We start from the raw sequence: 16,391 nt of genomic DNA, 5'->3' as shown, positions 1-16,391 counted from the left end.
TTGTGAATTGGATGGGAGTAGCACACAATCGGCTAGTGACCGCGATTTAAACACAACACGAATACCAGTATATCTTTTAACATTTTAATCTTTTATATTGTATATGCAAGGGAGTTAAGGGAGCCATATAGAATAAGCAAATATTTTATTTAAACTTGTTTTAAATTTCAACAAATTAGTAAACTCTCAACCCAAGATAAATCTGTAAAAATATGAAATTGGCTTTTTGAATAATGCTTTTGAATATTGCTTGTACTAAGGGTTTACACAATCTTTGGCAAACCAATTTATTATTACTTCCACAATAAAATGCGCACAGCAGACAAATACATTGAATATTTGACATGTGGAATTTCGTAGGAATACAATATTCCTCTCTTTTGTTGTTGCAATGTGATTTGGTATAATAAGGAAAAATCTACTTTTCATAGGCTCTCTTAATGTTCTTTATTTTTCTTCTTCAAAATAAAGAATTAAAAATTTTCTTAGACCAAAATTAAATATAAAAAAGAAGAAAATCATAAGAGAAATCATAAAAGTATAAAAATTATTTATTTTTTTTTGCCTTCTCTATTTCTTATCCTTCTTTATTATAAGCATCCTTTTGCAAAGGATTTTACTAAATCTTATATATGTTTATAAATGAATTTATTTTTGAATTTATTGAAAAAGTTTTTCATAATCTCAATATATTTGTATTCTTTTATTTACAAAATATGCATATAAATATATATATATATATATATATCTTTATATATATTTATACAAACGTATATAATAATGAAATATTGATATATAATAATAAAGTATGGATAAGAAAATATTTATTAACTTAAGAAAGGAGAAATGAAAATTATATTTATCCATTATTAAAATACACGTACATCTATACAAGAATACACATATTTAGACTTATATAGATCATAATACTCGCGTACATTTTAATATTATATTGGCATTTTATTTAGTATATATTTGTTAATAATAATAAATATACAGAAGGAGTGATTTTTATGATGTGATTTATTGAATATTTTTCTGATATGGTTCAATAAATTTTTGACAAATCATAAGACGACTATTAAAAGAAAAAAAAAATATATACTCGTATATATATATGCATGTATATAAGTATATATATTGAAATTTTTTATTCTATACTTCTTGTTTTTTTTTCGGCAAAAAAATTTAAGTACAAAGTGCGCTATAAATTAATGTTTGTGAATTTTATTTAACAATTCATAACTTGTTCTTATCCCGAATAAATAAGGGTTCATAATATCAAATGCGAAAATACACGGAAATACTCCAAAATATAATATTAGATAATAAGACTGTAAATATGTAAGCTGGAAGGGGCATAGGTGTATTAAAAAGGAAAAAATCTTTCGCAGGAGAAAATTTCTCGCTTTCAATGTATAACAAAATTTTGTTATTAAACCAAAAATGGGCTTAATGAGGTCTATAAAGAGGGTGTACTAGAGTTAGACTAATACCTATATATTCAAGTTATTTAAAGATTTAACAAATAAATCGAATTTTTAAGGTATAGTTGGAGGAAAATCCATAATTAGTCTTAATTTTGTAGATTCGAATACCGGCTCCGTTCATGTACATCATCCATTGAATATAGAGTAGAAAAATCTTGCCCTACATTCATTTCAAAAATTTAATTGAAATACATATATACATTTTATTTATATTATGTTTTTAGAAACAAAAAACATAATAAATCATAAGAGCATTTAAAAAATTTATCAACAAATAAGAAAATTTTCTTCAAATTCTTTTACTAAAATCCTACGTACATAGGTACTTAAAATGTAAGACAACTTGTAAACTCTTATATTTATTAATAGAAAAACATAGAACATACAATTTATATATATATGCATATGTATTAAATATTAATGTATTTTTATGTCGATCCTTTTCAAAATGAAAACCAAAAATAAATTTCGAATTTGATGGATATGAGACGCGTAATTCTTCTTTTTGGTTTTCCCTCTTTATTCTGGTAAGGGTAAAGAATGCAAAGAGAAAAAAGAAACTGAAGAACTGAAAATTTTTCATTTTCAGTTCTTTCCTAATTCCTTTTAATTATTTACTTAAAAAAAAAACTCAAATTCAATAAAGAAGAAAAAAGAGAAGAAAAAAATATGAAAATTTTAGTATTTATTTTAAGAAAAATCCATAAATATCAGCATGTACACCTATAACATATAAGGAAAATATAGCTACTTATGAATAATAATAGATGTATAAGGATAACGTTATATTGGCAAATGTATATATATATATAATGGAGTATTTATTCAATATCCTGAAGAAGTATAGAAGAAAATAATCCCATAATTTGATTACTTTTTCCTATAAAAACATACAAAAAAAAAAAATTTTAAATAAAAACTTTAATAAGTAATTTTGGCTCATTAAAAATTTTTAAGCTTTTAATTTTTTAAAATTTAGTCATAAATTTTTAAACATTATTTTTAATGTTAGTAATAATAAATTAAATGTTTAAAAACTTTAAATGAATTTTTGTATAGATGAAAGTTGTTTCATTCAAAAAAGAATGTCGAAAAAGTAGCTTTTAAAACTTTCATACAGGATTATTAAGGAATCTAGAAATATTAATATTATTCGACAAGATTATAATATGAATTTGCGTTCATACTTTGCAATTAAATATCTTATTGACATGCAAAAGCAACGACCAGTATTACTTATTGGAAGATGATAATTAGTATAAATAGTTAGAGTTACAACATTGACCAATACTTTAAACAATGCAATAATAAAATATGAAAAAAATCATTTGTATAAGATTATAATATAAGTCAACTTATAATGAAGCAAATATTAAATTTCTTATATTATTCCAAAAAGAAATACTTTATAATAACGAAAGAGTCTCGATACCCGGAAACACAAGCTTATGAATAAAAACGATACAACGATTAAAGCGATTACATATAAATAAATAAATTACATATAAATAAATGGGATAAATTCTAAGATATAGAATTGCAGTCGCAGCACTTTTTTGTCACTATAATGCAAAAAGCAGTTCAATTTTCGTTTGTAGCTTTACGAAAGGTCTGTCACACAATTTTTATTTTGATAATTTTTTAGCCATAACATGAGATGTTTTGGGACCAAAACTAAAACTGAACTTAATATTTTTTAAGAAGAATTTGCTTTCAACTTTTCCATCCCAAGTAAAATCAGTGTTTTTTTCTTGTGTTTTGTTTTTTGCTACATTCCTTTCCGGTATCCGCTTCCGGCAAATAAAATTTCTATAAATTTTAAATCTTTCCAATTTTAAATCATTAATATACAATATAAAAAGGATAATAATGACTGTTACCTCTAAAATTTTTTTATAATTTATTATTTATATAAAAGAAATTTATAAAAATATGAAATAAAAATTAAAATTTTTTAGAAAGAATGATAAAAAATTTATAATTATTTGTTGAACTTGTAAATAGAAAACAACTTTCATATTTTTTAGTCTATATTTGAATAAATTTAATTATGCAATAAAAAAACAAACAATTATTGACTGTGAAAAGCAAATAAAGTTGAATAATTCTTCAAAACAGTGAGATTGATAAATATTTTAATTATGGTGTTCATAAAAAAATAAATTTAAAATTAGATTTGAACTTAGTTGAAGTAAATATTTTTAAAATTTTGTTCAAATTTGTTGTAATTAATAAAGTTTAGCGAAAAAAACAAATTTAGATAAATTGACAAATATGTCAGTTTTAATAACTTTACCCATATAACATTGAATCATGTCCCGAAACGTTGTCTCGTATTTAGCAACATGTCAGTTTATCCGATGTATCGTAATGTAAATGCATTTTCGATGAGATAGCCAACTCTATATTAGTCATACTGTTATGTCTACAAGCAAACTCGCTATGTCTACAAGCTCCAAGAAGTTAAGTTTGTGAAATTTATGTTTAATGAGTTTAATGACTACTGACATCATATTCCTATATTAACAAAACAGAAATTATGAGAGTTCAAACAATTGGCGAAGCTCTTCTAGTAAAGGCAGATAGTCCAGCTCAGGCGTTTTAGCAGTTTACTTTACGAAAATAGCAAATTAAAACAAAATTCGACTTAAAATTTTGAACGAAAAATAAACAGTTTCGTTAATAAACAGTTTTGAAAAATAGAAAATATGACACAAAACTAATCAAATCCTAATAACAATCAACGTATAAAACAACTTCGCTTTAAATTAATTTCAAATTTGATTCTGGAAATAGAAATAAATTTAATAACAAAATGCCAGAATTTAAAATTTAAATGTATAAAAAAATTTAGTTGATTCTCGTATTTTGCATAATTAAGTAAATTAAATTTCCCATGGATTATAATTTTATTATAATTATATTTTTAATTATCATTTAATTATTTAATTTTTATTCTTTTATAATCCAATTTAATATTTTCTCATTATAATTACAAAATTTTCTAAATAAAAACAAATAAGGAGTGGAAAACAAAAAAGAAATTTTCTGTTTTGAATTTATATGCTTAAATATATTTAGCCGAGGTATATACTAACTGTAATTGGTTATACATGTATGTAATACATATTTATCATGTATAACAGCATGATAAAAATTATATGGGTACGATATTATATAATTTATACTAAAATGTAAATTTCCTATATAAAAATATTGACCTATATACCAAAACCTACAATAATTTTATTATTAAATTTATTTCAATTATCATCACTTACCTCCCATAAATCAATATCTAATCTCGTACTTGATTCCTTATTATTTTTTATTTTTTCTTTTTTTATTTTTTTTGTTTTATCCTTTGATTTATTGTTAGCCATTATAATTTTACTTGCATAGAACAAATTTCTTCATTAATTTTTTTTTTTTAATTGATTTGATTTTATTTTTTTTTTTTTCTCAAATATGAAATTATTTTATAATTTACTTTGCTGTTTACAATTTATTATTTGAAATAAATATAATAATATATAATTATAATATAACAGTATATTATATGTATGTATGTATAGTTTAATTTTAAATAATAATTTTATATATAAGTATTTTCAGTTCAATCTAAAATAACACTTAAAATGTTTGTTGCCTTTTTTGAGGCATGAAAGCCTTAAAATGAATAAAAATATAGAAACAAAGAATAGAAAAAAACAATAAAAAAATTAGAATCAAAAAATTTAAATATTATATTTTTAATTATAATCAAATAGCATAATTTATAAGTAAGTATTTATTTAAAATTTTGATGAGAAACTTAAGGAGTTTTAAATAAAATTTTATTTGTAAATGAATTATATAAGTTTATTCTAGATTATTATTGTTATTTATTAGTTTCATTTAAAGTAATGAATATAAGTAAAATTATTAATTAATTTTATAATAAATATTAATAAAATAAATATAATTATTTTATAAACAATAGTAAATACATAAAATTATATTTCACGTTTATAATTTTAAAATTTTTCATCTACACTACTTGAATATCGTAAAGAAATTTAAATTGATTATAAAAATTTTTAAATTAATTCATTAATATTATTATTATTATAATATAAGTATATACAATAATTATTATTCTTAATTTGTAAATCACTCTGTATTTAATATAATAATGAGAATTTAATTAAGAAGCAGCTTAAAATTATGCAGCTGTAACAAAGGATAAATTAATAATAATTTTCATTTATTTTTTCATATTTTGCAATAGTATTTGTCATGCCACAATTAATTTATAATAAAAATCACAATTCACAATTATTTATTATTACTTTGTTTTTTTTTTTTTTAATTAATTAAATTTCGTTTAATTCACAATAGGTTACTATTTTAAAAATAAAATATCTTATGCTTTTAATAATTCTTAAAATTTTGTTCATATATTGAAAAAAAAAACTAAATTAAATTAATTAATCAACGACATAATTGTACTCAATTAAAATAATTAACCAATGGCGTAATCACTAAAAAATTCAATAATTATTTTTAATTTTTGTTTATAACTTTATTTAATATTTATTTATAATTTATTTTTTAATTTAAAGTAAGTGTTTATTATAACATAAGTTAATAGTAAGATTTTGTTTTCGATAACTGCTATTCATATAAATTTTTAAAAATTATTTTAATTTCTGTAATCAATTCCTATTTTTCTTCTTCCACATCTTTTTCTTTCCCATTTATTAAGTTTATATTATGTTCATTTGAAATTTCAATTTTAAATAGTTTTTAATCAAATTAAAAATGAATGTCAATATTCAATAATTTTATTAATGTCATCCATTACATAATAACTTTGTTAAATTTTTTTGTTTTTTATGTTTAATTTTTAGAAAAATCTTTACTGCGAATTTTTCACAATTATTTTTTTTATTTCATTACATTTTTCTTTTTTTTTATATTTTTAATATTTTTTGCACTTATTTTAAATTATTTTTTTACTTCTTGTCTTTTTCTCTGTGTATATTATTTTTTTCAGTGAATTTTTTAATTCCGTAAACATGGTGGAACAACAACATCTCATATAAATATATTGTTAAAGAAAGAAAAAAAAAAAAAAAACAGAAAAATAATAGGAAGGAAATTTTTTTTTTTTTAATTTCCATTTAAATGTTCTTGAATATTTTCAAGATTTTTCCTCAAAAGAAGAGAAAAAAAAAAAAATTTGCAACAAAAATGCATAAGAAAATTAATAAGAAAAACATAAAAAAAAAGAAGAGAAATTTTTCCACAATTATATGAAAATTTTTTATTATACCGTTAATGCTAAAATGCTTTCTCACTCTTTCACTCGCTCTCTCTCTCTCTCTCTCTTTACTTGTTACAATAAAATTATTGAAAAAGAATTTTTTTTTTTGTTTTTATTCCATTTTTCGCATATTATCAAGTATAAAATAAAATTTCAGGTACCAACCGACATCTTTTATATTATATATATGTACAATATGCATACATTGTAATATTCTTACATTCATACATTAATGTATAGGTATACATTAAAAATATGTGCATGATTTACACAAATTTGAATTATAAAATATTTTTGTTTATTGCACAGCAATAGTATATAATAAGTTCATTATAATTATATTTATTATATTTACTGTGTTTATTTCACACTATTCCATTACAGATACTTTTTTTTTATTTACATAATATTGAACTTATTATATGCGTGCATGCACATATATACTAATACATATATGATATTATTGAAATAAATAAATTATATTCAAATGTGAAAATATAAAAACAGAGTTTTTATTTTTCAAATGATTTCATTTCAATTCTTTCTCATAATATACTTGAATTGCAATGAGATTATTTTGAATTTTGCAAGTAAATTGCCCACGTTACACACATATGCACAGTATTTCATACACATTACAAAAAATATGTACCTATATACACATATATGAATTTAATATAATAATATAATTGAAATTATATTGTTGATAATTATATAAAGAGAGTGTTTATTAATGTTGACGTTATAATTGCTGATCTTTTTATTTTTGAATGAATAATTGTTGTTTGTTTGTTTTGGATTTGGAAAAATTCTCTTTGAATATTTTCTCTTATCCATATAATAACAGGGGTGCTTTTGAAGTGTTGTTTTTTTTTATTACAAATAAAAATTACATATATTTTCAATTATATACTTTTTTTTCTCTGTTTGTAAATAAACATAGAAATTCACTTCCTTATTAATATATTACATACATATATAAATTCATATATATATATATACATATATATTTTTAAAATTTTATGTTTTATTTTTATTTGTTTCGCCTTGAGAAAATGTTTGTTATTACTATATGTTATTATTGTTGTTTTTATAGCGATGATGTGATTTTAATTTATCCTGGAAGAAAAAAAAAAACAAATTACTTATTTGATATTTTAACACCTTGATTTCTAAATTTGTTATTAAATAATATTTAATTATGATAATTTATTAAAAAAAAGAATAACTTCCTTATTATTTATAAATATAAATTAAATAACATGAAAGCTAGAAATAAAAGATGGATGAAAGTGGTTATAATGAGTCTTTTATCAGAGGGAAAAACTTATAATCTGAACATTTTGATTAAAAAAACAAGCTTCTTTTGGCATTTAACATTTTTTCAAATTTTAACTGTCAAAATAATTTATATATGACGCCTTAGAAATTCAAATATTCTTACGAGTATGAATACGTATAGAGAGCTATCTGTGTACCTATGCTCCAATCGTAAAAATGAGCACGAATTTTTAGCACTGAACGCTTTTGGATAATAAAGAAAACACAAAAATACTAGTTATCCGGCTTTTTTCGTTTTTGACGATAACCAGTATTTATATCAAATGATATTATTCACCCAATATTTAAAATTCCCAATAATTGAATTACTACGTTTTCTTTTTAAATTTGAATAGTAAATGCAAAAAATAAGCAAAACAAACAATTCTATTGTATTATTCAAAATAAGTCAAAACAAATGGTAGAATATTCAAATTTTCCTTGAATAGCCGCAATATTCTAATTGAATTGAAAATTTAACTTTTATTTGATTTAAGAAAATTCAAATTTGTTTATCTTTTAGGAAAATTTTAATTACACACGTTGCTAGCTTTCCTCTTCAAATACAGAAAGTTAAAACGAAAATTATTCTAATAATAATTAAATTCTAATAATTTCAAATAAAAAAATTTAATGAAAAATATTTAAGAGGAAATCAAAAATTTATGAATAATATGAAAATTTCTAATAATAAATACCATAATTTAAGTGTGTACAGACTAGGGTTTTGTTTATTTAAACTATGAATTTTGAATATTTTATTTTTCTTGAAATTATTATTGACCTATTTTTGTTACAAGAAAAAAATAATGAATTTTAATTGAATGAATCATATTTAGCTATCATGATTCATATTAAAAAAAAAGAAACAAATGTATTTAGTATTCTTATTTAGGAATGTTTTATTATTGAAACAACCAATTTTTGTTTCTTATGATAATTTAGCAATTTCAACTCTGATTTGAGCAAAATTTGCCGTTTATTGCATTTGGAATTATTTAAAATATTATAAATGTAGATATAAACACGCACACTTAAATTTCTAAAAGGTTATTTGTGCATTTTAATTCCAGATTATAATATTGAAGTAATGGGGTACTGATATTCAATACAGCAACTGAAACTCGTAAGCTGAAATGTAGTATAATTGATACATTGTTACTATAATTTTAAAGTGTGAATATAAACGTAATCATTCGAATTTCGTTTTAATGAGAATTTTAATTCGATCAATAAAGAACGATTTGGTGAGCGATTTTTAAAAGTATTATCTTATGTCATTAATAGATATCTTAATTAATTTTATGTGAATAACTCTATTATATTATTTTTATTATATTAAATTTCTTGGTTAAATTACAATTGTGTATGAATGTGTTAAATTCTCTTAAAAACTGAACTTTTCATATTTCACAAAATATTGCATACATCTAGGATTCAATTTTTAATTTTCTTGCAATTATTGGTAATTAAAGAAAAAAAAAATAATTTTAATATTTATAACAAGAATAATTTAATATTTTTTAAAAAAGAAAATTTTAAATTTCGTTTTTATTCTTTTATTACTCAAACATCAAAAAAATACAAACCCCTATACATATACAATACGAGTACTTTAATTTTCTTTAATAATTTGTAAAATAAAAATCATTCGAGAATGAAATAAATAAATAAACTATGAAGGAATTAAAGCATATAAAAATAATAAACAATAAATTCATAAATAAATATCAGGTATATACAACAAATTCCTTTTATAAATTAAAGAAGAAACTCAAATTCTGAAATAACCGAACGTGAGCACATACATGCATACATACATTAATACATATACAAACATTTATGTTATTTATATAAATATGAGATTTTTTCAAATGTGAAATTGACAGTTCCATTTCTATATGTATATGTATGTACATTTATATGAACATGAAATAAAGTAAATAAATATTAATATTATAGTTCATATATATATATGTATGTATTACTTGTATTACACATATAATAGGGTGGGGTCATAATATTATTTTTTGTTTTAATTACATTTGTTTTCTCTTTAGCTCAATTCCTGTCCTGACAAAAGGCACAATTCTGAGCACCAGTCCCAAATTTATTGAGAAAGTTCCTTTTTTATAAAATAAACTTTACAGCAGCAAAATTAAAAAATGGCCTGTGAAACTCCATGATTATTGGAGCTTAGGAGCTCTTAATCTAAACACAACTCCTAATTAATTCGTTGTATTAAATAAAGAACCAATGAGTTTAGTTTTTTTCTCATAAACCGAAGATCCACGCTAATTTTACACAATTAGTTATAATTGTGAAAGGATGTATATGTACATACATATATTGTAGATGTATATATATATAAATAGCTATAAATGTATATTTAGAATTATTTATATTTGTTGCTTACATTTATAAAATTTACGTTACTGCTTGAATTACTCTTTAATGATATTTCGACATTTAATATACATAATATAATATGTACATAATAAATATAAACATATATATACATATTTATATATAAATATATATATACACATTTTTTTGGCAAATGGCCCTGCAAATGAAATCTTTATAATTATGCACATATATGTATGTGTATGTAATATATATGTAGATATATGTATATATGTATATGTTCATATATATTCGTAAATTTGAAAAATACCTTAAATATATTAATTTGATAACGTGTCTGAACTTGAATATTTCAATGTTATATATGTGAACATGTTTATGATGTTTTTAATTTTTATATTTAACTTCATTTAATACTCATTAATCATTCATTATGATCATCAAATATTAGTAATAGGTATAGACTTGATAAAAAGTTTCGAATATCAAAGATTTTTACAGAAATCTTGTTTATATTAAATCCAGTTTTCGAAATTATGCCAAACAGTATCGACTTAATATATTAAAAAGTTAGAATTAATTTATTTCTAATTTTGTATCCTGAAACAATAGCAGGCTAAGTGAAAATCAAAAAACATTCTACCCATATATGTAGATAATCGCGTTCTATAATTTTCTGTCAAGCATGCCATAAAATCCAGATATTCTCACTCCTTTATTTAAACATTTTTTCATATTAACGCAAAATATCTCAAACAATTCTATCGAACAGTTTAATTCTAATTTCCCCATGTTTCATATAAAAGACAATGATGTGAATAAATTATACAAAAAATGAGTATAAAAATGTTTATGACGATTTGATATCCTTTCTTTTAAGTATCAAATTTTCTAAGCATATCCAAAAAAATTATCACCGATCGTTGATTTCATAAAAATTTAATTCTGATTTGTCTTTAGTGGTAAAATAAACGAGAAAAAATTAGAGTTGATTCTGCCAACTCTTTGATACTCGTACGAATTTTTCCTAAGAGTTATAAGAGTTCTGTTTACATTTTAATAGAATATTAGTCATATGTTACTGAGTTCCTTGAAATCGTAATAATTAGGCGTGTTTATTGTGTTTATATTAATTTAATCAAATTATTTTTGAAATTCTATATATTCTATATTTCTAAGAGAAATTATTTTTGGAGTTATTTGAAACTTGGTTATCCAAGCTGGGTATGACAAAGGAACGGACACGCAAAGGGACATATAGACGTCGCTAAATTAACTCAAAATTCAAAGCTGAGCAAGAATATATTTTTCTACATCTCAGATGTCTATTTCTTAGCGTTTCAAATGGAATGATAAATTATTAATACCCATTGACCGCTCTTTCGTAAGGGCATATAAATGATAAAAAATTTTGATACATGGAATATCCTTAATCATAAATATTTAAGGATAAATTAATTTATATTTTATTATAATAAGAAAGGTGAAAGTATTTGCTTTAAAAAATCGTATGTATACAAAAAATTAAGTTTCTTTATATATCAAAAGAAATTTTCTTTTCATATACATTCCAAAAAATTCTATTTGGTATAAATTTTTATGGTGCACACAAGTACGAGAATATACATATAGACTTGTATGTACATAAATAGTACATCTATATGCTTATACATAGTATGATGATGAATCTAAATTAAAGGTAATTTGACTTGATTATCTTCGCCTATAAATTTATATGAAGATAATTTATATACATGGGTATGGTATACGGTAAATCGAAATTTTAAACCAAGGAAAACCTAAAAACTTTTATCCTTTTATTAGAGAAAATAAGAAAATTTTGATTCTCTTTCATTTTATTTATAAACCTTTAATTTTGTTTTTAAATAAAATTTGGAATTAAGCAAATAAAATCTGATTTGTTGGCTGTCTGTTGTATGATGCATGATTTTCTATACTCACATATCTTTATCAAACTTGTATAAACAATTTGTTCTTATACATTTTAGGTATAATTGCACACAACCAATTTCCTGAACAATATTATTTTTGAAAGCTGTCACGGGTGCCGGATATTTGATATAAATAAAAAAAAATTTCAGGTAATTTCAAAGAAAATAATTTAGAGGTGTCTCTTAAGTCTGGAGTCAGAATCTCAAAGTTTAATTTATTATTCACAGAACGTTCAGTAATTTTATTATTAAAACAGTTCAATAATTTGCAAGCATTATTCGGGCACCAGCTTTGTCTAATGTTGAAGTAGCAATACAATTTGAGCGGACGAGCAGGTAAGTTAACAAGTCACACAAAAAAAAATAATTTCCGTTGTTGACCTTAATTCTAGTTTAAATAAATGGTTCGATTGCCATGTCATACAAATTACTTAAACTCATACAAAAACATTATAAGCTTCAAATAATGTTTGAAAACAAACTTTAAATATATGAACGCAATGATAACGTTTCCGAATCTTGATTAACATTGAAAATTTTAGATGCTGAAAATTATTTTGAAATTTCCTTTACTTTGCTGTATATGTAGAGCAAATAGAGCGAATTATAATAATCTAAAAACTTGTTAAGTGTTATAGTTCTTGAGTGTTATATGTACTTTTCAAATTCTTTGAATTTTTCACATATGTTTGACCACAATGTGGTCAAATATATGTATATGTATGTGTGACATAATTAAGATAAAGTTGTAATAAATTGCATGTGTACATGTAAGTTCTAATTTTTTGTCAAAACTATATTATGAACCTTAGACATAAGATTATTAATGTCCTATCAATGTTGGTACATACATATATATATATGTTTATATGCAATGTATTTATTTGTGTAATGATAATGTAATATTAATGTAAATATGTGTCAACCTTTTTAGAAACAAAATATTATACATACTCGTATTTGTTTTTATTGTTATACACTTTATGTATGTGCCTTGATGTATATAAATATCTACATTTTTGAAAAGTTTACAAGGACATTTGAAACTTTTATAACTTTTATATTTATTTTTTGTTTCTCTTTCGTTTCATCCCATATGTACTACACTTTTTTTTTTTACAAAATGTACAATTTTGTATGTAGGTACCTAACATTATAAATTATATTCAAGGGAATCTTTAATTCTGGAATAAAAATACTTTTTTTTTTATTTTTTCTCTTTATTTTCAGTAAGAGTCTCTTAAATTGTTGTGACATTTTGAAATTTAATAATTGGATGAAAGTAAAATAAAAAATGTATGCAACAACATATGTTTAAGTTGAAATCATTAAATTTTTAAATTTAAAGAAATAAGGGGAAGAAAAAGTGGCATGGATATTCATCTTTAAAATTCAGAGTTTTTATAGAGTTTTTTCAGAGTAAATTTTGTTTAAACGCAAATATTTAAAATAAAGTCATAAAATGATTTTATTTTTTTTTTTGTTTGATTTAGTATTAAATGTTAATTTGACAATTTTCAGCGCAAGGCCTATGATATTTTATTACATATTAGTAATTTCGTAAGTCTGAAATATATCTGGATCGCAAATATTTCCTGGATTTTCAAATTGGTATTATTTTTTTAATTATATCCATGAAACAATTTAAAATTTTAAAACGTTCCGTTTCAAATCATTTAAATATTGGTTTTTCGAAAAAGCTTTGCAAATTTTGTCATTATTTTTAACTATTACTTTGATTGGAGTACGTCTATACGTATGTCAATATGTACGTCATATAGATGTGATGATGCTTATTACACCTATAGGTCAACCTTTTAATGTATATACTAGATTTGATGCCAGAAAGTTCGATGTTTCGGTTTGGCTACTAGTTTCGATAATTTTCGAATTAATAGGTGCAGAAAATTTTTTTAACAAAAATCGTTCATGGAAAATAGTAGTACGAAATGACTATATATACTTCCAGAATAAGATTTTTATATACCAGATTTTTCGATAATCTGGCAGGCAGAATTTTCCAGGAGATTTTTAAGTAAAGAGAAATTCGGAAAAAATTTGGAACTTATTTTGTGCTTCAGTTTGTGTATTCATTAATTTATATAATAAATAATGTTATTTATTAAATTATATAACTTAATAAATAACATAATGATCTATTTAGTTTTAAATTTTATTTTGTATACCTAAATAAGGAACCATTACTAATGAAGTCTAAATGAATATAATGACTATAATTAAATATAAATAAGCATCGGCTTAATGAGATTGTATTTTTACGATAATTAGCTTAATTATAGCTTTAGTTTTAATAATGACCGCTGTACGAGTACTTAAATATTTTTTAAATTTATTATGGCAACAGTATAATGAGAGCAGCCTAATGAGAAAATTGGGAAACTTGTTAAATTTTTTTTTTTTTTGTTTTTTCCTATAATGGCAATAGATGAAAAACATCACAATATCATCAAAAAAAAAATAATAAAAAAATTAATTAAAAAAAAAATATTTGCGTTTAATGAAAAAATGCACATCGCCTCGCTAGATAATTTTAGTCAAACATTTTTTCTATATAATATTTAAATAAATTTTTAATTTCTTATAAAAAAAAAAAATTTAAATTTTCTTTTTTGACCTCAATTTCTGAGTTTCTCATAAAAAATTTAGAACAAAAAACATCAAACCCAACCGAATCATCCCCTCTGATCAAAGAAACGACAAAGTTTTGTAAGAAAAAAAAAGTTTTATACATTTTTTTTTATTTTTGTTGAAAATCAGTGGAAAACTTTTTTATTTCTTCCTGTGAAAATTGAAAATACATATTTTAACCGAAAAAAAAAAATAAGAAAACCAGTTATAGAAAATTTCCTTTTTTTTTGTGCAATTTTAACTTTTCCCTACATGCTTTAATATTCTGCTATCATATCCTAAACGTGTCCTTGAATAATAAAATTAATTCTGTCTCTTTTCTTTTTTTTCCCATAATTTCTATTTCTAGTTTTCTTTTTCTTCTTTTGTTTTCTTTTTTACTCTTTAACAGAACGATTTTTTTCATTAATTTATAAAAGACAATGTGTGCGCAGATCTAATTACAAGTTAAAAGGAATTTTTTCAATAAAAACTTTTCAACATAAAAAAAAATAATGAAATGGAAAGTATTTTTTTGTTTTTTTTTTTTCTTTTTTGGTTCTGAACAAAACTAATCTACATGTTATGGATAAAATATTAAGGAAATCATTTTAAAAGGACGAACATTTTTTTAACAGTTTTTAACTTAACCTTTCAAAATAATTTTTCAAGTGATTTATTCAAATATTTCTATGAAATAAATCTTACAAGCGATCTTACATCTTTTTTATCAGGAACTATTATTTTGAATCTCAAATGTAATTTAAAATAATTATTAAATGTTTATACATAAATACTTTTTTTAAAACGTTTCACGGCAAACTGGTGTAATTAAGAGTACAAGGTACGTATTGGTTAATAACAAAATATTCATTTGTCAAAATTTTCAACTCAAAATATATCAAAATCGACAATAGTTTTGGCAACTTCTGTCATATTATTGTTTATAATTCAAATTAAAAATTGCTAAATTTTAATAAACAAAAGAGAAATTCTAAAATGTAGTATAAAAGAAAACGTTTATGAAATAATTGACATTTTAAAATATTTGAATAATTTCAAACAATGTCTTTAGAAACAAAGATAGTAAAATTATTTTATTACCTTTTTGGAAACTAGAATATATTTAAAATATTTAAAATTATTATTTTTGAAAAATTGATGCACAGACTAGACATCTTCGTAAACAGAAGATATATTGATTACCTCACAAAAAATTTACATTCGCTTAATTTAATAAACGTCAATTATAAAAATAATACAAGTCGAACTTATTCTATGACGTAAAATAAGGCAAGTATACATATCTTCTTTAAAATGAAAACA

The 16,391-nt window shown here is 21.8% G+C and overlaps 1 protein-coding gene across 5 annotated transcripts in view; it reads right to left on the bottom strand.

Annotated features, from left to right (window-relative positions):
* LOC129611614 (sodium- and chloride-dependent glycine transporter 1) overlaps positions 1–16,391 on the bottom strand; it is a 79,141-nt gene that overhangs the window by 24,193 nt on the left and 38,557 nt on the right. For 3 of the 5 annotated variants that reach the window (XM_055524826.1, XM_055524828.1, XM_055524827.1), the window contains exon 2: positions 4,772–5,159. In XM_055524826.1, the coding sequence (XP_055380801.1) occupies positions 4,772–4,873 (102 nt within the window). In that variant the 5' untranslated portion in view covers positions 4,874–5,159. The remainder of the gene's footprint in view (positions 1–4,771; positions 5,160–16,391) is intronic. The other 2 variants (XM_055524830.1, XM_055524831.1) reach the window with 1 other exon arrangement.

The sequence above is a fragment of the Condylostylus longicornis genome, unplaced genomic scaffold (assembly GCF_029603195.1).
Source record: "Condylostylus longicornis isolate FDR11 unplaced genomic scaffold, ASM2960319v2 ptg000054l, whole genome shotgun sequence".
Classification (NCBI taxonomy): Eukaryota; Metazoa; Arthropoda; class Insecta; order Diptera; family Dolichopodidae; genus Condylostylus; species Condylostylus longicornis.
The sequence above is the reverse complement of the archived record's forward strand: the minus strand, read 5'-3'. Positions and strand labels throughout refer to the sequence as shown.